Source organism: Macaca mulatta, chromosome 15 (assembly GCF_049350105.2).
Source record: "Macaca mulatta isolate MMU2019108-1 chromosome 15, T2T-MMU8v2.0, whole genome shotgun sequence".
Classification (NCBI taxonomy): domain Eukaryota; kingdom Metazoa; phylum Chordata; class Mammalia; order Primates; family Cercopithecidae; genus Macaca; species Macaca mulatta.
Genome location: NC_133420.1, coordinates 37,132,008 through 37,150,578, shown reverse-complemented (window position 1 = coordinate 37,150,578; position 18,571 = coordinate 37,132,008). Strand labels below are relative to the sequence as shown.

Genomic DNA, 18,571 nt, shown 5'->3' with positions numbered 1-18,571 from the left:
TGGTGCACACCTGTAATCCCAGCTACTTGGGAGGTTGAGGTGGGAGAATCGCTTGAACCTGGTGAAGGCTGCAGTGAGCTGAGATCGCACCACTGTCCTCCAGCCTGGGTGACAGAGCAAGACCCTGTCTCAAAAAAAAAAAAAAAAAAAGAAAAAAGAAAGAAAGAAAAAAAAAACTATAGAACAAAGATGATCCATTAAAGTTGTAACACATAACAAATGAGATTTGACAGTGCAATCCATAGACCCACACTTAAAGGACCTTGGTATAACATTAAACAATTGGCAAATAAAGATACATGATATTACTCTGATAAAATTAAATGGTTAAAATATGTACCAACTATGATTCCCCCACCTTAATCTAGTTTTTCAGTTAACCATATAGGTCAGCACTATTCAAAGGACTTTTTGTGATGACAGAAATATTCTGTATCTATGCTGTTCACTATGGCAGACACTAGCTACCTGCTGCTATTTGAACACTTGAAATGTTGCTAGTGCAACTGAGATACTGCATTTTTAATTTCAGTTAAATTTGATTGATTTAAATTTAAAACTAACAGTCACAAATACATTGTATCAGATAAAAGAGTGTCTTTTGAAAGTAACACTTTTTTTTTTTTTTTTTTTTTGAGATGGAGTCTCACTCTGTCGCCTAGGCTGGAGTGCAGTGGCACGATCTTGGCTCACTGCAACCTCCGCCTCCTGGATTCAAGCGATTCTCCTGCCTCAGCCTCCCGAGTAGCTGGGATTACAGGCATGTGCCATAAAAGTAACACTTTTAATAAATGAATTTTAATTGTTAACGAACCTAATAAGTGGAAGAATTTGTTAAGAGATATGAGCATTTACTGCTAAGAACATTAATTAAAGAATTCATATATTTGATTAGAAATTATTTAGATTAGTGTTTCTCAGACATGAGTAATATGCATTAAAGGACAAAAGTCATGGAGAACCCTCAGCATTGACTTTTTATTATTTATAACATAACCAAAATAATTTTTATTACAAAGATACTTAAATATGTACAAACTTAAAACTGGGTATAATCTAATGCTTATGATTTTTGTATAATTAAAAACTCAAAACAAATTTATAAAATAAATTCTAAATGTTATAAAATCAATATGATTCTAATTTTAAGCTCTTTATTAAATTTCCATTTTTAATTTCTTTATAAAGAACTCACTTTAGAGAAACTCTGGTCTAAATGAACTGCAGAGCCCATTTTACATCTGATATTCTTTAATTTTCTTTATTAAGTATCAGAATCTTTAGTAAGAAATAAGTTGCAAATATGTCTCTAAGCAATCTATACTACAATATCTCAATAGGAGAAAGAGTTATTTGATCAAGGTTGTTCTTTCTATTCACTGCAGGTTGTCAATCAGAGCTATTCACTTTAGTAATAAAAAATTTTTAGTTTTTGAAGCTATAATTTTAGAACATTAGAGTTCAATTGAATGTTCAATAATATCCATGGATTTTTGTGGGCAACATACTACAGATCAAATCATATTCATAATTCTCAATTTCTTTCTAATAATAATTTTCACAGCAAATAAGTATTTTCAATTATTTCCAAATATTTTCACATTGGTACAATTTTATTTTCCAATAAGAATGTGAAAATTGACATGCATTGCTCAAAAAGTGGACATAACTCTTCTGTTTAGAATTTTCTGTTTCTGTTAGAATTTTCACTTATATATCATTAGTGACTGACATCATCTAATAATCCCACAGTGGATGTAAATGATTAAATCTATATGTTATCAATATTCAAACTTTGTACACATTTTTATTGAGAATATTCTGTATATATAAAGAAAATAAAGGATAAATACATACTGTTAAGACTGCCGAGTTTTGGAATTTATTCTCTGAGGATAAATGAACATGGCCTGAGGAGTAACTAAATTTTTTATCAGGATAACTTTTAATAGAGATTGTTGCATCAAATGCTTCAGTGTATCCATAAACTTGAATCACAATGTTTTCAGATGCTCCAACACGGAATATTTTTGGTGCTGAAATGACATATCTATTGAAAAAGGAAAAAATAAGGCTCAGTGTCTTTATAGGACAAACTTTCTTATACTTTTGATTTTTTTCTCTCATTTGAGAGATTCCATTTAAAATACATATATTTCCTCACTTAAAAATGATATTAGTAAGTCAAAATGTACTTGTGATCCACCATAACTTTGGCATAATTTCTAAGTAGTTTGGAATTAAGACCTGAGAAATGAAGCTGGAGGTTTAGTTTACATTTCGAAAGGTAAGGTGATAATAGCACCATCTCTTAGCTACTGCAGCCAAGGAAGACTTTTAATCGTGTTGACCAGAACATGTAAATGGAGTCAATATTTTTTGCTCAATGAAGAAAAAAGCAGCGATTGAATTCCAGCTGTGGCATCTGCCGGCTGAGTGACCGTGGTAAGGTTATTAACTCTTTCTGAGGCTAAAATAACTTACTGTGGAAATAATCACCTTCTTTACCAGGCTCTCGTAAAGTATTAAGTAAGAACATGTATATGAAAGGGCCTAGCACTCTTAGTACTCAATATGTTAAGATTTATTAATCTCACTAAATTAGTTAAAAGGGAGTGATCTTAGAAATACTATGTTATACTAGTAAACAGATAACGAAAAGTATAGAGTACAAGTGAGCTGGGAAGTGCATTTGGAAATGGAAATAGTGATGATAGTCCTTTAAGAGCAAATTATCATCTTCAAACAATAATGGTAATTAAGTATTTGCCATATATCAGAGACTGTATCAGCACTTTACATACAGCTCTTGTTAATTTTTACAATAAGCCAATGATGCTGGTACTATCATTATTCCTATTTTGCAAGTGGTAAGAGGCTAACTTGGCTAAGGTTACACGGTTTGTAAGTAAATGGGGGAGGACTTTATATCAGTTCTCTCTCAGTTGTTATGTGTACATTTGAGGTCAAGATTATATGTTATTCACAACCATAGACTGTTCTCTTATTTTTACTTTTCATGTGATTTATACAATAATGGAAGTGAATCTATACATGTTTTGAAATACAAATTTTAAAATACGTGATTTTAAAAAATTATTGTATTTAAAACTTACAAATATAAACTGGATTACTAACTGTATATCACAAAAGTATCTAATTTGAATAGCGAGGACTACATATGCTATTACATAGGAAAAAAAAGTGTTTAAACCCAGAAGGGCATAGTGATCAACTAATTCAAGTGGCCCAAGTTTGGAGTATATGCACCACCCCACCTGGCAGAATTATTCCAGGCTTCTGCCAACATTATGACATTTTGAGTCTGGTAAAAGCAGGAAGTTTTTAGTAACAATGGAATTAATTTATCAGCAATTAAATCCTTCAAAGCATCTGGCAGTTCTCCTATATGACAACTAATTTGGATCCACTTATAGGCAAATTACAAAAGAGAGGAAAGAATTTCCAGATTTCCAACCATCATCTGAATTCCCCTTCCCCACATGCCTAGTAGGAGATAGCAGAAAATGAGAGGAGTTCAGCTTTTATGATAATAAGATACATTTACTGAAATTTTACCCTGTGATAAGGCACTATTCTGAATACTTAATATATATAAACTCATTGTGTTGTTACAACCACTGTGAGGAACTATTACTCCAGTTTTAAGGTGAAGAAACTGCTAATTAATTTTCCCAAGGCCACATATATATGATTTATGAATTCTATAAATCACAAATTATAGAATTAGGAATAGAACTTGAGCAGCCCGTTTCCAGAATTAACATTTTCAACTGTTGTACTAAATAGAATTTATCAAGTTTTGTAATTAGAAAAATTTAGGAATCTAAAGCTACTTTAATTTCAGTATTTACAGAAGCTTTATGTTTTTCAGTTTAGTATTGCTTTAATTTTGAATTGTCTATGTTAGGGGTCCTCAACCCCTGGGCCACGGACCAATGCCAGTCCATGGTTTGTTAGGAACCAGGCCACACAGCAGGAGGTGAGCAGTGGGGCAAAGGAGCATTATCACCTTGGCTCTGCCTCCTGTCAGATCAGTGGTGGCATTAGATTCTCATAGGAGCATGAACCCTACTGTGAACTGCACATGCGAGAGATCTAGATTGCAAGCTCCTTATGAGAATATAATGCCTGATGATCTGAGGTGGAACAGTTTCATCCTGAAACCATCCCCACCCCAATCCTGGTCCATGGAAACATTGTCTTCCACAAAACCTGTCCCTGGTGCCAAAATGGTTGGGGACTGCTGGTCTATGTGATGGTAGCAGTTAAGCGTAAAATACGTAGTGTTTAGAGGCCCCTAAAAGATGATTCTGGAACCACCCTTCATAAAGATTTTGGTTCTTATTGACTTATCAGTAGCATAATCTATCCATATAAAGAATTTCATAGTTTTCTGTGTCTTTCAATTCCTGCAGAGGATCAGGTTACTGAGCTGGCAGAGAGGCAAGAATGTTATTTTGGCCTCTACCTGGAATGCTCTTTCCTCAAATATTTGCATGGTTTGCTTCCTCACTTCCTTCAGGCTCTGTTTGAGCGCAGCCTCCTTAAGAGAACCTTTCCTGGCCACATTTTAAAATAGTGCCCCATAATTTTTTTTTTAAATTCTCATACTCTCCTTTATTTTTTTCTTCATAATACTATCTACCTGACCTTACACATTCTTTCATTGGCACATTCATTCATTACTTGCTTCTCCCACTAGAATACAAGCTCTAGGAATTGTCTTACCGTTTGCTGTATCTGCAGTGCCTATCATATGGTTAGGTGTTCAATAAATATTTGTTGAATCAATCAATCAACCAATTAATTAAAGTGATAGATTGCCATGTTGTAAATGGTATACTCTGACTTTTTCAGAGAAAGTGAGGAAATAATTTTTATTAAGGGCTAGTAGAAAGAATTCAGAATAAGTCTGGACAAGAATCATGGAACCCAGGTCCTAGCCCTAGTTCTGCCACTAATTTGAAGTCACTTAATTTCAGTCTCTCTAAGTCTTAGCTGCTAGTTGTCTTTCAAAAAGAAATAACAAAGGCAGGATGCTAAGGTAGTGGAGTGTTTGCGGCCATGTGATAAGATTACAGATCAGAAATAGGAGAGTTCTAAAAAAGAATGACATCCTAAGTATGTGTTTATACATAATATATTTACATGCATACATCTATGACAAAATGAAAAAAACTGAAGAGATAAACAGGAGATCTTAATAAAAATCCTGTTTCTTTCTCTCTAGAACTGTGACCTTTGGCCAGTCACTTCCCATATCTGGACTTATCCTCGTATATAAAATGAAAAGGTTTGATTAATCTACAGTTACTTTTCAGTATTAAAACATTTCTAGAAATAAGATCATTATTTTTAAAACATTACTTAAAATGCATATTATCTCAATAATGACACTAAAAATTGTGAAAAATCAGCTCATAAATGTATTATAGAAGTCATTACAACAGATTTTCAGATCACAGTATTAGACTGACTCCCAAATAACCCTGGTTTAACTGTATATAGTCTATGAAAAACACAAAACTAAACACCAAGTTAAAATAAGCAAAAAATGTCAAGAAAGTTTATTATCTCGAGTTTGTTTTGTGCTTTTTTGAAGAGGAATTTGAATAATTACATAAATTTCAATAAATAACAATTTCATAAAAGCTGTTACGTTGTTGGCTACTCATTAAATCAAAATGCTTCCATGACTTTCTCATTCAGAGATGATACTATTCACTTGGTGTTCTCAGAAGTAGCAAATTATTTTCAAATTAACACAATCTGTTAAATTTAACTCTTCATTCATCATAACTAAGATGCATTGAAAAATGAAGATAGCTTGTTTTACTTACGTTTGCTCCTGTCCCCAAGTTTTTCCCAGGAAGATTAAAAAACAAAGTATTCCCAAAAGGCCCATGGTTGGAGGTAGCAGGAAATCATGGATATAACCCTTTTGAGGATATTCTCCTTTTAAATAAACTGAACTTGAACAATTCAGATAATCTGGTTAATTATTAATGTCAGAAAGGTGAACCTCTAAGCAGGAAAACTAGAATTGGAACTAAAACACCCTTTCATGCCCAGGAATACACATAGGGAGTATTTTATAGGAGCTTACACCCAGGGAATTTATTTTTATTAATACAAATAAAGGGACTCTAAAATGGGAATTTGGCACTATGTAGAGTGGCTCAAAGCTACAAACCAGTAAGCCCATTGCTTTGGCCTTTCTTCTCTTGCCCAGGGCATTTGCTTTGATGTTGCATCATCTGCAAGCACACATCTGGCAGGTCCACTCTAATACTGATGGAGACACACTTGGACTCAGTTTCAAATGGAAATGATTTTAGAAAAGGCCTGGTTTAGACAGGGCTCACAAGATGACCTTTTTTGGAGACCTGAATGGCAGTGTCCTTGGTGCTGCACATGGTCTGAGCATAACTTAGCTCTGCAAAGGAGGTCTAGGGAATTGTTCCTTGGTCTGTCTCAGTCTAGAGAACATTAGGTGGAGGAAAGATTGTGACTGGCAACGAAAATGCCATGCTGAGGATGCTGTCGTCATTCTCTAAGTATTGGAGAATCGATAGCCAATATTTATTAAGTCATACACCACTCATTCAAAGTTTGCCTTTATTCAGATATAGAATATCTTTCTTTTAAAGAAAATACGCTATTCTTTTCAGTAAGGATTTTAATAATTTTAATATAAGAACTCCAGAAAAACAAAGCTTCCTATAAAAATTGAGTCTGATAACTAATTCACAATATACTAAAATTTTATCTTTATACTTTTTTTTTTTTTTTTTGAGACAGAGTCTCTTTCTGTCACCCAGGCTGGAGTCCAGTGGCACTATCTTGACTCAGGGCAACCTCCGCCTCCCAGGTTCAAGGGATTCTCCTTCCTCAGTCTCCCAAGTAGCTGGGACTATAGACATGTCCCACCACGTCCAGCTAATTTTTTTGTATTTTTAGTAGAGGCAGGGTTTCACCATGTTGGCCAGGCTGGTCTTGAACTCCCCACCTCAGGTGATCCACCTGCCTTGGCCTCCCAAAGTGCTGGGATTATAGGCGTGAGCCACCATGCCTGGCTGATTTTTAATTAAGTTAATTTTTATGATGTTTTATTTTCATTAGAATTTTTAAATTTACTCTCTTTTCTTTTTGCTTTTCTGTTTTTTGTTTTTGTTTTTTTGTTTGTTTGTTTGTTTGTTTTGAGACAGAGTCTCGCTCTGTCGCCCAGGCTGGAGTGCAGTGGCCGGATCTCAGCTCACTGCAAGCTCCGCCTCCCAGGTTCACGCCATTCTCCTGCCTCAGCCTCCCGAGTAGCTGGGACTACAGGCGCCCGCCACCTCGCCCGGCTAGTTTTTTTTGTATTTTTTTAGTAGAGACGGGGTTTTACCGTGTTAGCCAGGCTAGTCTCGATCTCCTGACCTCGTGATCCGCCCGTCTCGGCCTCCCAAAGTGCTGGGATTACAGGCTTGAGCCACCGCGCCCGGCCTGTGTTTTGTTTTGAGATGGAGTCTCGCTCTGTCGCCCAAGCTGGAGTGCAGTGGCGCGACCTCGGCTCACTGCAAGCTCCGCCTCCTGGGTTCACATCATTCTCCTGCCTCAGCCTCCTGAGTAGCTGGGACCACAGGCGCCTGCCACCTCGCCCAGCTAACTTTTTGTGTGTTTTTTTTTTTAGTAGAGACGGGGTTTCACTGTGTTAGCCAGGATGGTCTCGATCTCCTGACCTTGTGATCCGCCCACCTCGGCCTCCCAAAGTGCTGGGATTACAGGCATGAGCCACTGCGCCTGGCCTACCTTCTTTTTTTTAGTACTATTTTTACCTTAATATATAATATGTGCTCTTCTTTAAAATAATAAAACAAATGTATCTAAACATATTTCTATAATGAGATATTTACGATATATAAATGAGATATGTATGGTCACATTGGCATTCTTTGCTTGAATTAATAAATAATACACTAAAAATATTTACACTTTAATGCTGAATTCACCAGGGAAAAAAGGAGCACAAAGGGAAATTTGATATACCAATTTCACTAAAGGTATCTGTTGCATATGTCATTGAAATGACAAATATTTGCCACTATTGTCTGATCATCTAGCCCATTTATTTCAAAAGGGAGTCTGTGAAATGATTAAGCTGGGTTGCAAAAGATGGGTCAAGTTAAAACAAACAGTACTTTTGCCATCATTTTTGGGAAATGAAATTTAAGAGAGAACAAGAACACTCAAATCAAGGTAGGTAATATTTGTATTTTAAGTGCAAAAAAGTTTGTTTGCTTGAGCTATAGAGTAAATACTGAAAACCAATATTTGCAAGTCATTGTCCTGTTTCTCTGGTAGAAAACATTCCGAAAATAATGGATCTCAAAGGTTCTCAACAGACCTGAAGTTTAAACAATTTATAGATTCTCAACTGTGTTTAGTCAAATTTTTTTATCTACCTTCTAAACGTGGCTCACAGATGAACTTTTGAGGCTGGGCACACTGGCTCACATCTGTAATCCCAGCACTTTGGGAGGCCAAGGTGGGTGGATCACCTGAAGTCAGGAGTTCAAGACCAGCCTGGCCAACATGGTGAAACCCCGTCTCTACTAAAAATACAAAAATTAGCCAGGCATGGTGGCAGGTGGGTTATTCTAAGTAAAACCCAATATTTGTCCCTCTGACTGCTTTTTGGCTCAAGCCCGCAGTCTCATGTTTTAATCCTCTAGGAGAAAGGCTCTAATAAAAGGCCAACTGAAATCCAAAAAGAACTACTTCAGTAACTCTCCATGGGATATAGAGGAGGAAGGCACTGGAGGCTTCGGTGCCAGCAGTTTAAAGACTGATTGGAGAGAGGGCCCAGAGAACCCCCCAGAGATAGTTCTCCACACAGGAACACCAAGTAGAACAACTATCCATGCAAGACAGCACCTTCATAAGAGCCATAAAATCAGGTGAGTGATCACAGTGCCTTTTTTTTTTTTACCTTAATGATAAGGAAAGAGGCATTGAAGACCGGGTGGGGGTAGGGGGGCGAGGGAAGATCTCCCTGCATTGCCTACACCACCCCTCCTCCAACCACAGGCTGCACAGCAGGAAAGAGAATCTGTGTGCTTGGAGGAGGGAGAGCAAAGTGAGTGTGGGTCTGTGTGCTTGAAGGAGGGAGAGCAAAGTGAGTGTGGGACTTTGTATCAGAAGTCAGTGCTGGAACATAACACAGGATAGAATTCTGCAGGCACCCAGAATTCCGACAGCGCATTTAGGCAGGCCTTGGGACAGAGGAGAATTCTCTGCTCCAGAGGGAGAAACCCAGGTCATGGCTATCTTCACCACTGGCTAACTAAAGTGGTCTGAGGTCCTGAATCTATTTGAGTGGCAGTCAGGACACAAGGACTAAAGTATGTAGACTAAACATAAAATGCTAAGCACTCCCAACTTACCCCTACTGACTGAATGAACACCCACTTGGCCAAAGAGACCCCAGAAAAATCTTAAAAATTGAATTCCTGGCTGTGATGGCAAAGGGAGGTTAGACATGCCTTGTTATATCCCCTCCCTTTGGAGTTTAGGCACAACTTACCTGCATTCAAGTTAAAAGATCGTAGGACAAAACAGACTCTGTGGCAATAAGATACCAAATTATAAACAAGATCTCAGGCCATTCACGCAAGGAATCACACCCTACAAATCATAAAATATTGTTAAATGGGTTTTAAAAGTTAACCTGGTATATGCTGGGCATGGTGGCTCACTCCTATAATCCCAGCACTTTGGGAGGCTGAGGCAGGTAGATTACCTGAGGTCAGGAGTTCAAGACCAGACTGGCCAATATGGTGAAACCTCGTCTCTATTAAAAATACAAAAATTAGCTGGGTGTGGTGGCGGGTGCCTGTAATCCCAGCTACTCGGGAGGCTGAGGCAGGAGAATTGCTTGAACCTGAGAGGCAGAGGTTGCAGTGAGCCAAGATCGTGCCATTGCACTCCAGCCTGGGCAAAGAGCAAAACTCTGTCTCAAAAAATAAATAAATAAATAAATAAAAATAAACCTGGTGTAATATGGCTTACTTTTCAACTGACTCTGATATAGCAAGACATGACAGATAGCAGACCTTGTAGGGAATAAAAATATTTTATCTCAAAATATATTTCTTTGACATATTTTGAAATGGCCCTGCAAAGCTATCTTTTGTGGGGGAGATTTGCATCTGTAGAGAATCTCCATGAATGCAGCCAGGCCTTCCCTTTCTAGGCTTTTCCCAGATCTAGCAGAGTTGAACTGACAGTCTGACATCTCAAAGGTCTGCAAAGAGACAGATATTTGCCATTGATTCTCTCTGAGGGCTGCTACCTATGATCTACATAACAAGAGCCTTGGACCCCACAACCTCCTTTAACTCAAGCATTACTTTCTATTGACTTTAAGCCTTTAGATAATAGCTTAACCCTCTCAACCAATTGCCAACTAAAGAATCCTTAAGACCCACCTATAATTACTAAGTCCCTACTTGGAGATGTCCTTTTTTTTGGGCTGAATCAATATATACTTTGCATGTATCAATTTATATCTTTGCCTGTAACTCTTGTCTCCTGGAAATGTATAAAACCAAACTATAACCAACCTGCTTCAGGCACACTTTCTCAGAACCTCTTAAGACTGTTCCCAAGACCATGATTACTCATATTGGCTCAAAATATGCCACTCCAAAATATTTTACAGATTTTTTTCCCTCTGTTAGCAAGTCCTTGGGCAAGGTCTAATGCTGTCCTGGTCTGGGAGGCAGTGGACTTAGGGTGCAACACAGTTTGACACTAGCTGTGGCAGCCACAGGAGTACATATGTCACTCCTCCCCAAACTCCAGGTACTGATGCTTGGGGAGATTCATTCTGCCTGGGGAAAGAAGAGAGAAGAGCGCAGAGGACTTTGTCTTGCAACTTGGATATCAGCTTAGCCACAATAAGATAAAACACCAAGCAGATTCCCGAAACCCCTGATTTCAGGCTTTGCTCCTGTATAGTGTTTCTAGGCCCACCCTGGGTCAGAAGGGAATCCACTGCCCTGTTTGTATGGACTTGGTCCTGGCAGGATTCACCATCTGCTGACTAATGTGGCCTTGGGCCTTGAATAAACATTAGCAGCAGGTATAACCAGGCAGTAGTGGCTGCAGGCCTTAGTGAGCCCCAGTACTGAGCTAGTCTGGAAGGCTGTGGGCTTCAGGTATAACCCAGTGTGATGCTAGCTGTGGCCAGTAGAGTGTCTGCATCACTCCTCCCCAAGCTCCAGTTAACCAAGCCTGGAGAGAGATGCCTTCTGATTTGGGAAAGAGAGGGAAGAGAGCAAAAGACTTTGCCTGATAACCCAGGGAATTCTCCCCTATCTTCCCAAGTCTTAGATACACCAAGGCTGCGTATCTAAGAGTCTGTAAGAGTTACAGGGTTCCTAAGCTTAGGACACTCCCAAGTGCCACAGGCTTAGGCCACAAAACTCAATCCCCTTTGAATTCTTGGAAAGCCTTCTCAAGGACAGGGACAAACAAGCCTGGACTATAAAGAAGGGAATGAATACCTAACTCTTCAATGCGCAGACATGGGTGAATATCCACAACCATCAAGAACATCCAGGAAAACATGGCCTCACTGAATGGACTGAATAAGGCACCATTGACCGATCCTGGAGTGATGAAGATATATGACTAATCAGACAGGGAATTCAAAATAGCTGCCTTGATGAACTTCAATGAACTCCAAGGTAACAGTGAAGAAATTCAGAATTCTATCAGAGAAATTTAACAAAGAGATTGAAATTTTTTAAATCAAATGGAAATTCCGGAGCTGGCTAAAATATAGATTACTAAGACAAAGAAGTGTATGGCTACATTTCTTCCCCCAATATTTGTGACTACATATTATTTTATCAATAAAATATGAAAATTAAAAAAAAAATCCTGGAGATAGAAAATTCAATTGATAAACTGAAAAATGCATTGGAGTCTCTCAATAGCAGACTTGATCAAGCAAAAGAAAGAATTTGTGAGCTTGAAGACAGGCTATATGAAAATACATAGAAGAGAAAAAGGAAAACACTAAAAAGATAAAAGAATGAAGCATGCCTACAAGATCTAGAAAATAATCTCAAAAGAGCAAATCTAAGAGTTACTAGCCTTAAAGGGGATGGGGGGAGGGACGGGGAAGGAGAGAGAGAGAGAGAGAGAGAGAGAGAAATTGGGGTAGAATGTTTATTCAAGGAAATTATAACAGACAACATTCCAAACCCAGAGAAAGATATGAAAATCTAGGTACAAGAAAATCAAAGAATGCCAAGCAGATTCAACCCAAATAAGACTACTTCAAGACATATAATAAACGAACTCTCAATGATCAAGGATAAAGAAAGGATCTTAAAAGCAGCAAGAGAAAAGAAACAAACAACATAAAGGAGCTCTAATACATCTGGCAACAGATTTCTTAGCAGAAACTTTACAGGCCAGGATAAAGTGGGATGACCTAGTCAAAGTGCTGAGGAAAAGAAAACATCCGACCTAGAATATTATACCCAGCACAATTATTTTTCAGACATGGAGAAACACTTAGACAAACAAAAGCTGAGGAATATTATCAACATTAGACCTATCTTATAGGAAATGCTAAAGGAAGTTTTTCAATCTGAAAGAAAAGGCTATTAATGAGCAAGAAGAAATAATCTAAAAGTATAAAACTTGCTGGTAAAAGTAATTACACAGAGAAATACAGAATACTGCAACACTGTAATTGCAGTATGTAAACCACTTATATACTTAATAGAATGACTAAATGATAAACTGATCAAAAATAGTAACCACAATTATTTTTTAAGAGACAGACCATGTAAAAAGATATAAATAGATACAACAAAAAGTCAAAATGCAGGAAAGATGAAGTGTAGAGGTTTGTTTGGCTTTCTCTGCTTGTTTTTAAAAACTTTTCTTCGTGATAATAGTTGTTATTATAAGTCTAAAATAATTGTTTATAAGACGTTATTTGCAAGCCTCATGATAACTACAAACCAAAAACCTGTAATTGCTGCACAAAAAATAAAAAGCAAGGAATTAAAACATACTACTACAGAAAATCACTTTTATACAAAGGAAGATAGGAAGGAAGGAAGAAAGGAAGAGAGGACCAACAAAACAAGCAGAAAACGAATAACAAAATGTCAGTACTAAGTCCTTACTGATTAATAACAACAAGTAAATGAGTGTAAATGGACTAGAATCCTTTTGAGAAGGCACTGTAAACAGTTTTGTCTCTTGTTGTGGCATTGGCTGCCTTTAGTAGATTCTGTGTAACCTACTTCTTATCTCATAAGCTGTAAAAGGTCTTTGCTCCAAAATATCCTTCTCCCTCAGACTTTAAACTGGATGTTGTTTGAAGCATTCTTCTCGCTTCTCAGTAATCAGTCTAGCAATTAAGAGGAAATGCCATAAATGTTAATCACATCTCAATAAGATCTGTAAACTCCACTGCATTTAAATGAGATTTTATGAGACTCAGACATACAGGACATATTCTGAGTCTTTAAGGAGCTTATCCAAATGGTGACAACACAATAGCTACCCATTATTAGTTTCCAACATTTATCAGTTATTGTGATAATTAACTTGCTAAATTATCTCTCATCTTGACAACCACGTGGAAGGGTGTTATTACCCTCAGGTTACCAATGAGTAAACTGAGGCTCAGAAAAATGTAGTGCTTCAGGGAACACATCTAGTAAGTTGCAGAAATGGTGATTTGATTGTTTGGGATCCATAGAAAAAAGACAGGAAAGATACCAAACCATGCTGAAATCTTACCTTCTCTTTGACACCTTCTCCAGATATATATATATATATATATATATATATATATATATATATATATATATATAATTTTTTTTTTTAAGATGGAGGCTCGCTCTGTTGCACAGGTTGGAGTGCAGTGGCGCAATCTCAGTTCACTGCAACCTCTGCCTCCTGGGTTCAAGTGATTCTCATGCCTCAGCCTCCCAGGTAGCTGGGACTACAGGGGTGAACCACCACGCCTGGCTAATTTTTGTATTTTTAGTAGAGATGGGGTTTCACCATATTGGCCAGGCTGGCCTCCAGTTCCGGACCTCAAGTGATCTACCCACCTCGGCTTCCCAAAGTGCTGGGATTAACAGGCGTGAGCCACTGTGCCCAGCCTTTTTTATCTGTAACTAATTCTTTATTTTATAAACTCTTAAATAATTTATATCCCACTCCACACATTTTGATTCTTATTATATACTATTGTGTATTCTAGGCCAAGGTTCAAATGCACAAGGTGGGAATAAATGTGACATAATTGAATACCTAGTCTGGCTATGTCTGGTTCTCCTTTCCTCTATAGGGCTGGAGCAAGACTGTCTGAAATGACCACCAGGCAGATGGCAGATTGGGAAGACAAACTGAAAAGGTCAGAGGTGGAAAGAGTCAGAGAATAACTGGATAAGCCACATTCTGGGAAATACAGTGGTTCAAATCCACTGTGGGTAAACGTGTATTTGAAGATTGAATGGTAACTGGGAAAAATAGAGAAGAAAGTCATTGCTTAAACTATGCTTGAAAGTCACCAAAGCAGTGGGTTGGAATAGCATGTCCCAAAAGGCCACTTCACATCCTAAATAATAATGGAATAGGATAGGATTTCAGAAAAGGAAGTAGGGAGGAAGTAGAAAATAATAAGGCCAAGAGAAAATCCAGTGTTAATAATGGAATTCAGTTAAGCATATTTTCTTTAGAGGAGTCAAAAGGAAACAACATACAAGGAGGAGATGCTCACTCTCCCTTTATCTCTCACAGTTTTTGTAACCTCATCTGAATCTGTTCTTTCTATACCCTAGACCTAATGAATCAAGCTCAGCTCATTAACCACCTTCTTTGGCTCCACTGACCCACACTTTTTCAGACAATGTTGTTTTTTGTTCAACATAAGTTCCTTCATCTAATTCTTATAACTGTTACTCATCCAGTGGCTAGATGTGGTAGCCAGACTCCAAGATGGCTCCCAGTGGTCCTTACCTCCCTGATATTCCCTTCCCACACTGTATCACACTGATTCATCTGACCAATAGAATACAGCAAAAGTGAAGATGTGTGACTTCTGAGGTCAGGTCATACAAGACATTGCTGTTTCTGCCTTTTTCGCTCTTGAACTGCCTGTTCTAGGGGAAGCCCCCATGTAGTGAGCACACTCAGGAAGCCTATGGAGAGGCCCATGTGGAAAGGAACTGCGGCCTCCTGCCCAGAGCCACGTGAAGTGAATCCTCCAGCCCCAGTCATGCCTTTAGGTGGCTGCAGCCCAGCTGACATCTTGACTGCAACCTCATAAGAGAACCTAACCCAGAATTACCTAGCTAAGCCGTTCCTGAATTCCTGCCCATTGGAACTGGGCAGATAATTAATGTGTGTTGTTATCTTAAGTCATTAAGTTTCGGGGGAATTTATTACATAGCAATAGTTAATTTTACACTAGATTAGCTGTTTTCCTAAAAGTATAACTTTGATGAAAGCTCCTTACATTCACTACCACCACTAATAGGCCCTTGCTCCTCCGTCATCAATACTTAATAATTTGCAAGTGTACTTTAAGTTCCTGAAGAGCAGCAGCTGGTAAATGCTTCCCAAAGAAAGCTGGAACAATTAGTGCTGATTAAGTCAGTGCTTAGGTGTGACAGCTTCTCATGGTAAACTCTGGCTTCTCATCTTATATTAATATCTCTTCTGAGAACCAGCTTCTTTGCTTCCTTGAGATAACAGATGCTTTGCCTTCCTCTTAAGAATGCTGAAATGAGATCTTAGCACTGAAAAATCACATAAACATGTATGGAGTTCTTATGATGATTACTCTTTCTAGGATTACGCTTTCTTGCTTTTCCAACTCTTTTCTTTCTGCTTCAATTTTTTTTTAAAAAGAAGACATGCTAAAGTCTCTGTTTTTTACCAGAAAAAAAAAACAGATATGACAAAATCTTTGAATGGGTTTTTTTCCTTCCAAAATAACTGCCAAACCTTTCAAACACTTAGTCTATTCCTCCCTGCCCCACCCAGCCTACTCTATGTAATTTTATTTCCCCCTATTTATCCTGAGACCCCTAGAATGCTTTCTGGATATCTTCATAAAAGTTATATAGAAAATATGAAATCATAAATTAATAAAATAATTGCCCAGCAGCAGTCACTTGATGTTGACTGGAATGATTCAGCATTATACTCATTTTACAAAGAATCTGATAATCAGAATGTCTGTATTGCTTCATTTAAAAATCCCACAATCAGGCTGGGCACAGTGGCTCACACCTGTAATCCCAGCACTTTGAGAGGCCGAGGCAGGCAGATCACCTGAGGTCAGGAGTTCGAGACCAGCCTGACCAACATGGTGAAACACTGTCTCTATTAAAAATACAAAAATTTGCTGGGTGTGGTGGCGGGTGCCTGTAATCTCAGCTACTCAGGAGGCTGAAGCAGGAGAATCACTTGAGTCCAGGACATGGAGGTTGCAGTGAGCGGAGATCACACCACTGCACTCCAGCCTGGGTGACAGAGCAAGACTCTGTCTCAAAAAAAAAAAAAAAAAAAAAAAGCCCAGCATCACACACAAAAAAGTAGCTCTGGCCACTTACATAATTTGAATGGCCTTGTGCAAGATAAAAATGTGGCATCTCTTATTCAAAAAAGCAGGAAAAATGCTGTTAAGGTATTAAAATATAAACATAAAGCCTTTTCCTCTAGCTTGGCCACCATGGGGAAACCCCATCTCTACAAAAAATACAAAAACTAACCAGGCATGGTGGCATGTTCCTGTAACCTGAGCTACTCGGGAGGCTGAGGCATAAGAATCGCTTGAACCTAGGAGGTGGAGGCTGCAGTGAGCCAAGATCACACCACTGCATTCCAGCCCAGGCTACAGAGCAAGACTGTCTCAAAAAAAAAAAAAAAAAAAAAAAAAAGCCTTTTCCTTTCATCTGTAGTCTCTCCCTCAACTTGTCATGGTGCTTTTTAAGATTTGCTATTTAGCACCATTGTAAATAAAGGCAAATTAGTAATGTTGATTATTGGCATGACTTTTATCATTCATCTTCATATTGTACATAGCCAGTTTAAGTTGCAAATATAAGAGCATTTCACTTGCATGTGGTATTGCCAAAATTATACAATTTGTATGTCATAGCTCATACATGTATATATATTCCATTCTTCCCAGAACAGTGGAAATTATGCACAAACTAGCTCAACTGTTTTTATTTTACTTTTCAATATGTGTGTGTTCTACCAACACTCTCCACCTTTGCTTTCTGAGGACAAGGAAAGCCTGAAAGAAAAAGGAACTGTGAATTATCCTATCTTTCCCTTTCTTTCTATGTGATCATATTCAAGGTAAGTATAACAGTTCCCTAATACAAGGAAATACCATGAGTAAGAAAAAAAAGATATAATAAGGCTCCTTGTTTTTTTGTTGTTGTTTTTCTTTTTTTTCTTTTTTCTTTTTTTTTAAAGCATGCCTTCACCGTCTTTCTGCACTCAAAACAAGTTACTATTCCAACGGAGAATGTGGTCTCTTCAGGCTGTCAGTGCCCCGGCTTGCTCAGCCACAGACATACTTTTCTTAATACTTTGTACTCACTTTGATTCCCACTAAACTTCTGCACCTTGTGAGCCCACTAGAATTCTGTGTTCACAGGGTATTGTGAATGCTCTGTGTAAATGAGGTGGCAAGGAATTGTGGACATACATATCGTGCTGTCAGACCTCATTTATAAAAAACAAGCTCAAAGATAAAATTATTAATAAATGCGGGACAACAACAACAGAGCATTAAACCAAGTGTGGGGCCCTTCTGCATGTGGGGTTTGGGGTGACTGCATAGGTTGCATGCTCATGAAGCCAGCCTTGGAGTAGCTAAGCCAGGAGTAAATTCATATCTGACTCCAAAGACAAATCTCTTAACACTTCACATGGAATCTCTTCTCATAACACAAGGCAAGGCATTGGCAGAGTAATCAAAGAATGTCAAGAAGATAAGAAAATTTTAAGACAACTGGATAACATCAAGCTGCTTCCCTTGGCTTCCGTGATCATTAGTGCTATGGTCTGAATGTTTGTGTCCTGTCGAAATTCTTATGTTGCATCTTAATCACCAAAGTATTTATAGAACTTTTGGTTGACAGTCTTTCTCTTTCAGCACTTTGAATATATCATCTTTCTACTTAGTAGCCTCTGTGCTTTCTGATGAGAAATCAGCTGTTAATTTTACTGAGGATCCTTTGTACTATTATGTGTTGCTTTTTTCTTGTTATTTTCAAGATTATCTCTTCATCTTTGACACTTGACAGTTTTATTATGATGTAGTCAGGTGTGGCTCTCTTTGAGTTTATCGTACTTGGAGTTCATTGAGTTTTCTTGAGTGTGTGGTTTAATGTCTCTCATCACATTTGAAAGTTTTGACCATTAGTTCTTCAAATATTTTTTTCTGTCCTTTTCTCTCTCTCCCCTCTCCTTCTGGAACTCTCTTTACGCATATGTTGGT

General features: G+C 37.9%; 1 protein-coding gene across 7 annotated transcripts in view; it reads right to left on the bottom strand.

The window, feature by feature from the left end:
- Positions 1 to 18,571, bottom strand: part of C5 (complement C5) — a 122,737-nt gene that overhangs the window by 93,368 nt on the left and 10,798 nt on the right. For 5 of the 7 annotated variants that reach the window (XR_013405625.1, XR_013405624.1, XR_013405623.1 and 2 more), the window contains exons 1-2: positions 5,865 to 6,218; positions 1,858 to 2,050 (exon numbers count right to left, since the gene is read on the bottom strand). Coding sequence is in view for 3 of the 7 variants with exons in the window: in XM_028834901.2 (XP_028690734.2) it covers positions 1,858 to 2,050; positions 5,865 to 5,929 (258 nt within the window). In the remaining 4 variants the exon portion in view is untranslated. Of the gene's footprint in view, positions 1 to 1,857; positions 2,051 to 5,864; positions 6,220 to 18,571 lie in introns of those variants that run through there. The other 2 variants (XM_015116941.3, XM_077968181.1) reach the window with 2 other exon arrangements.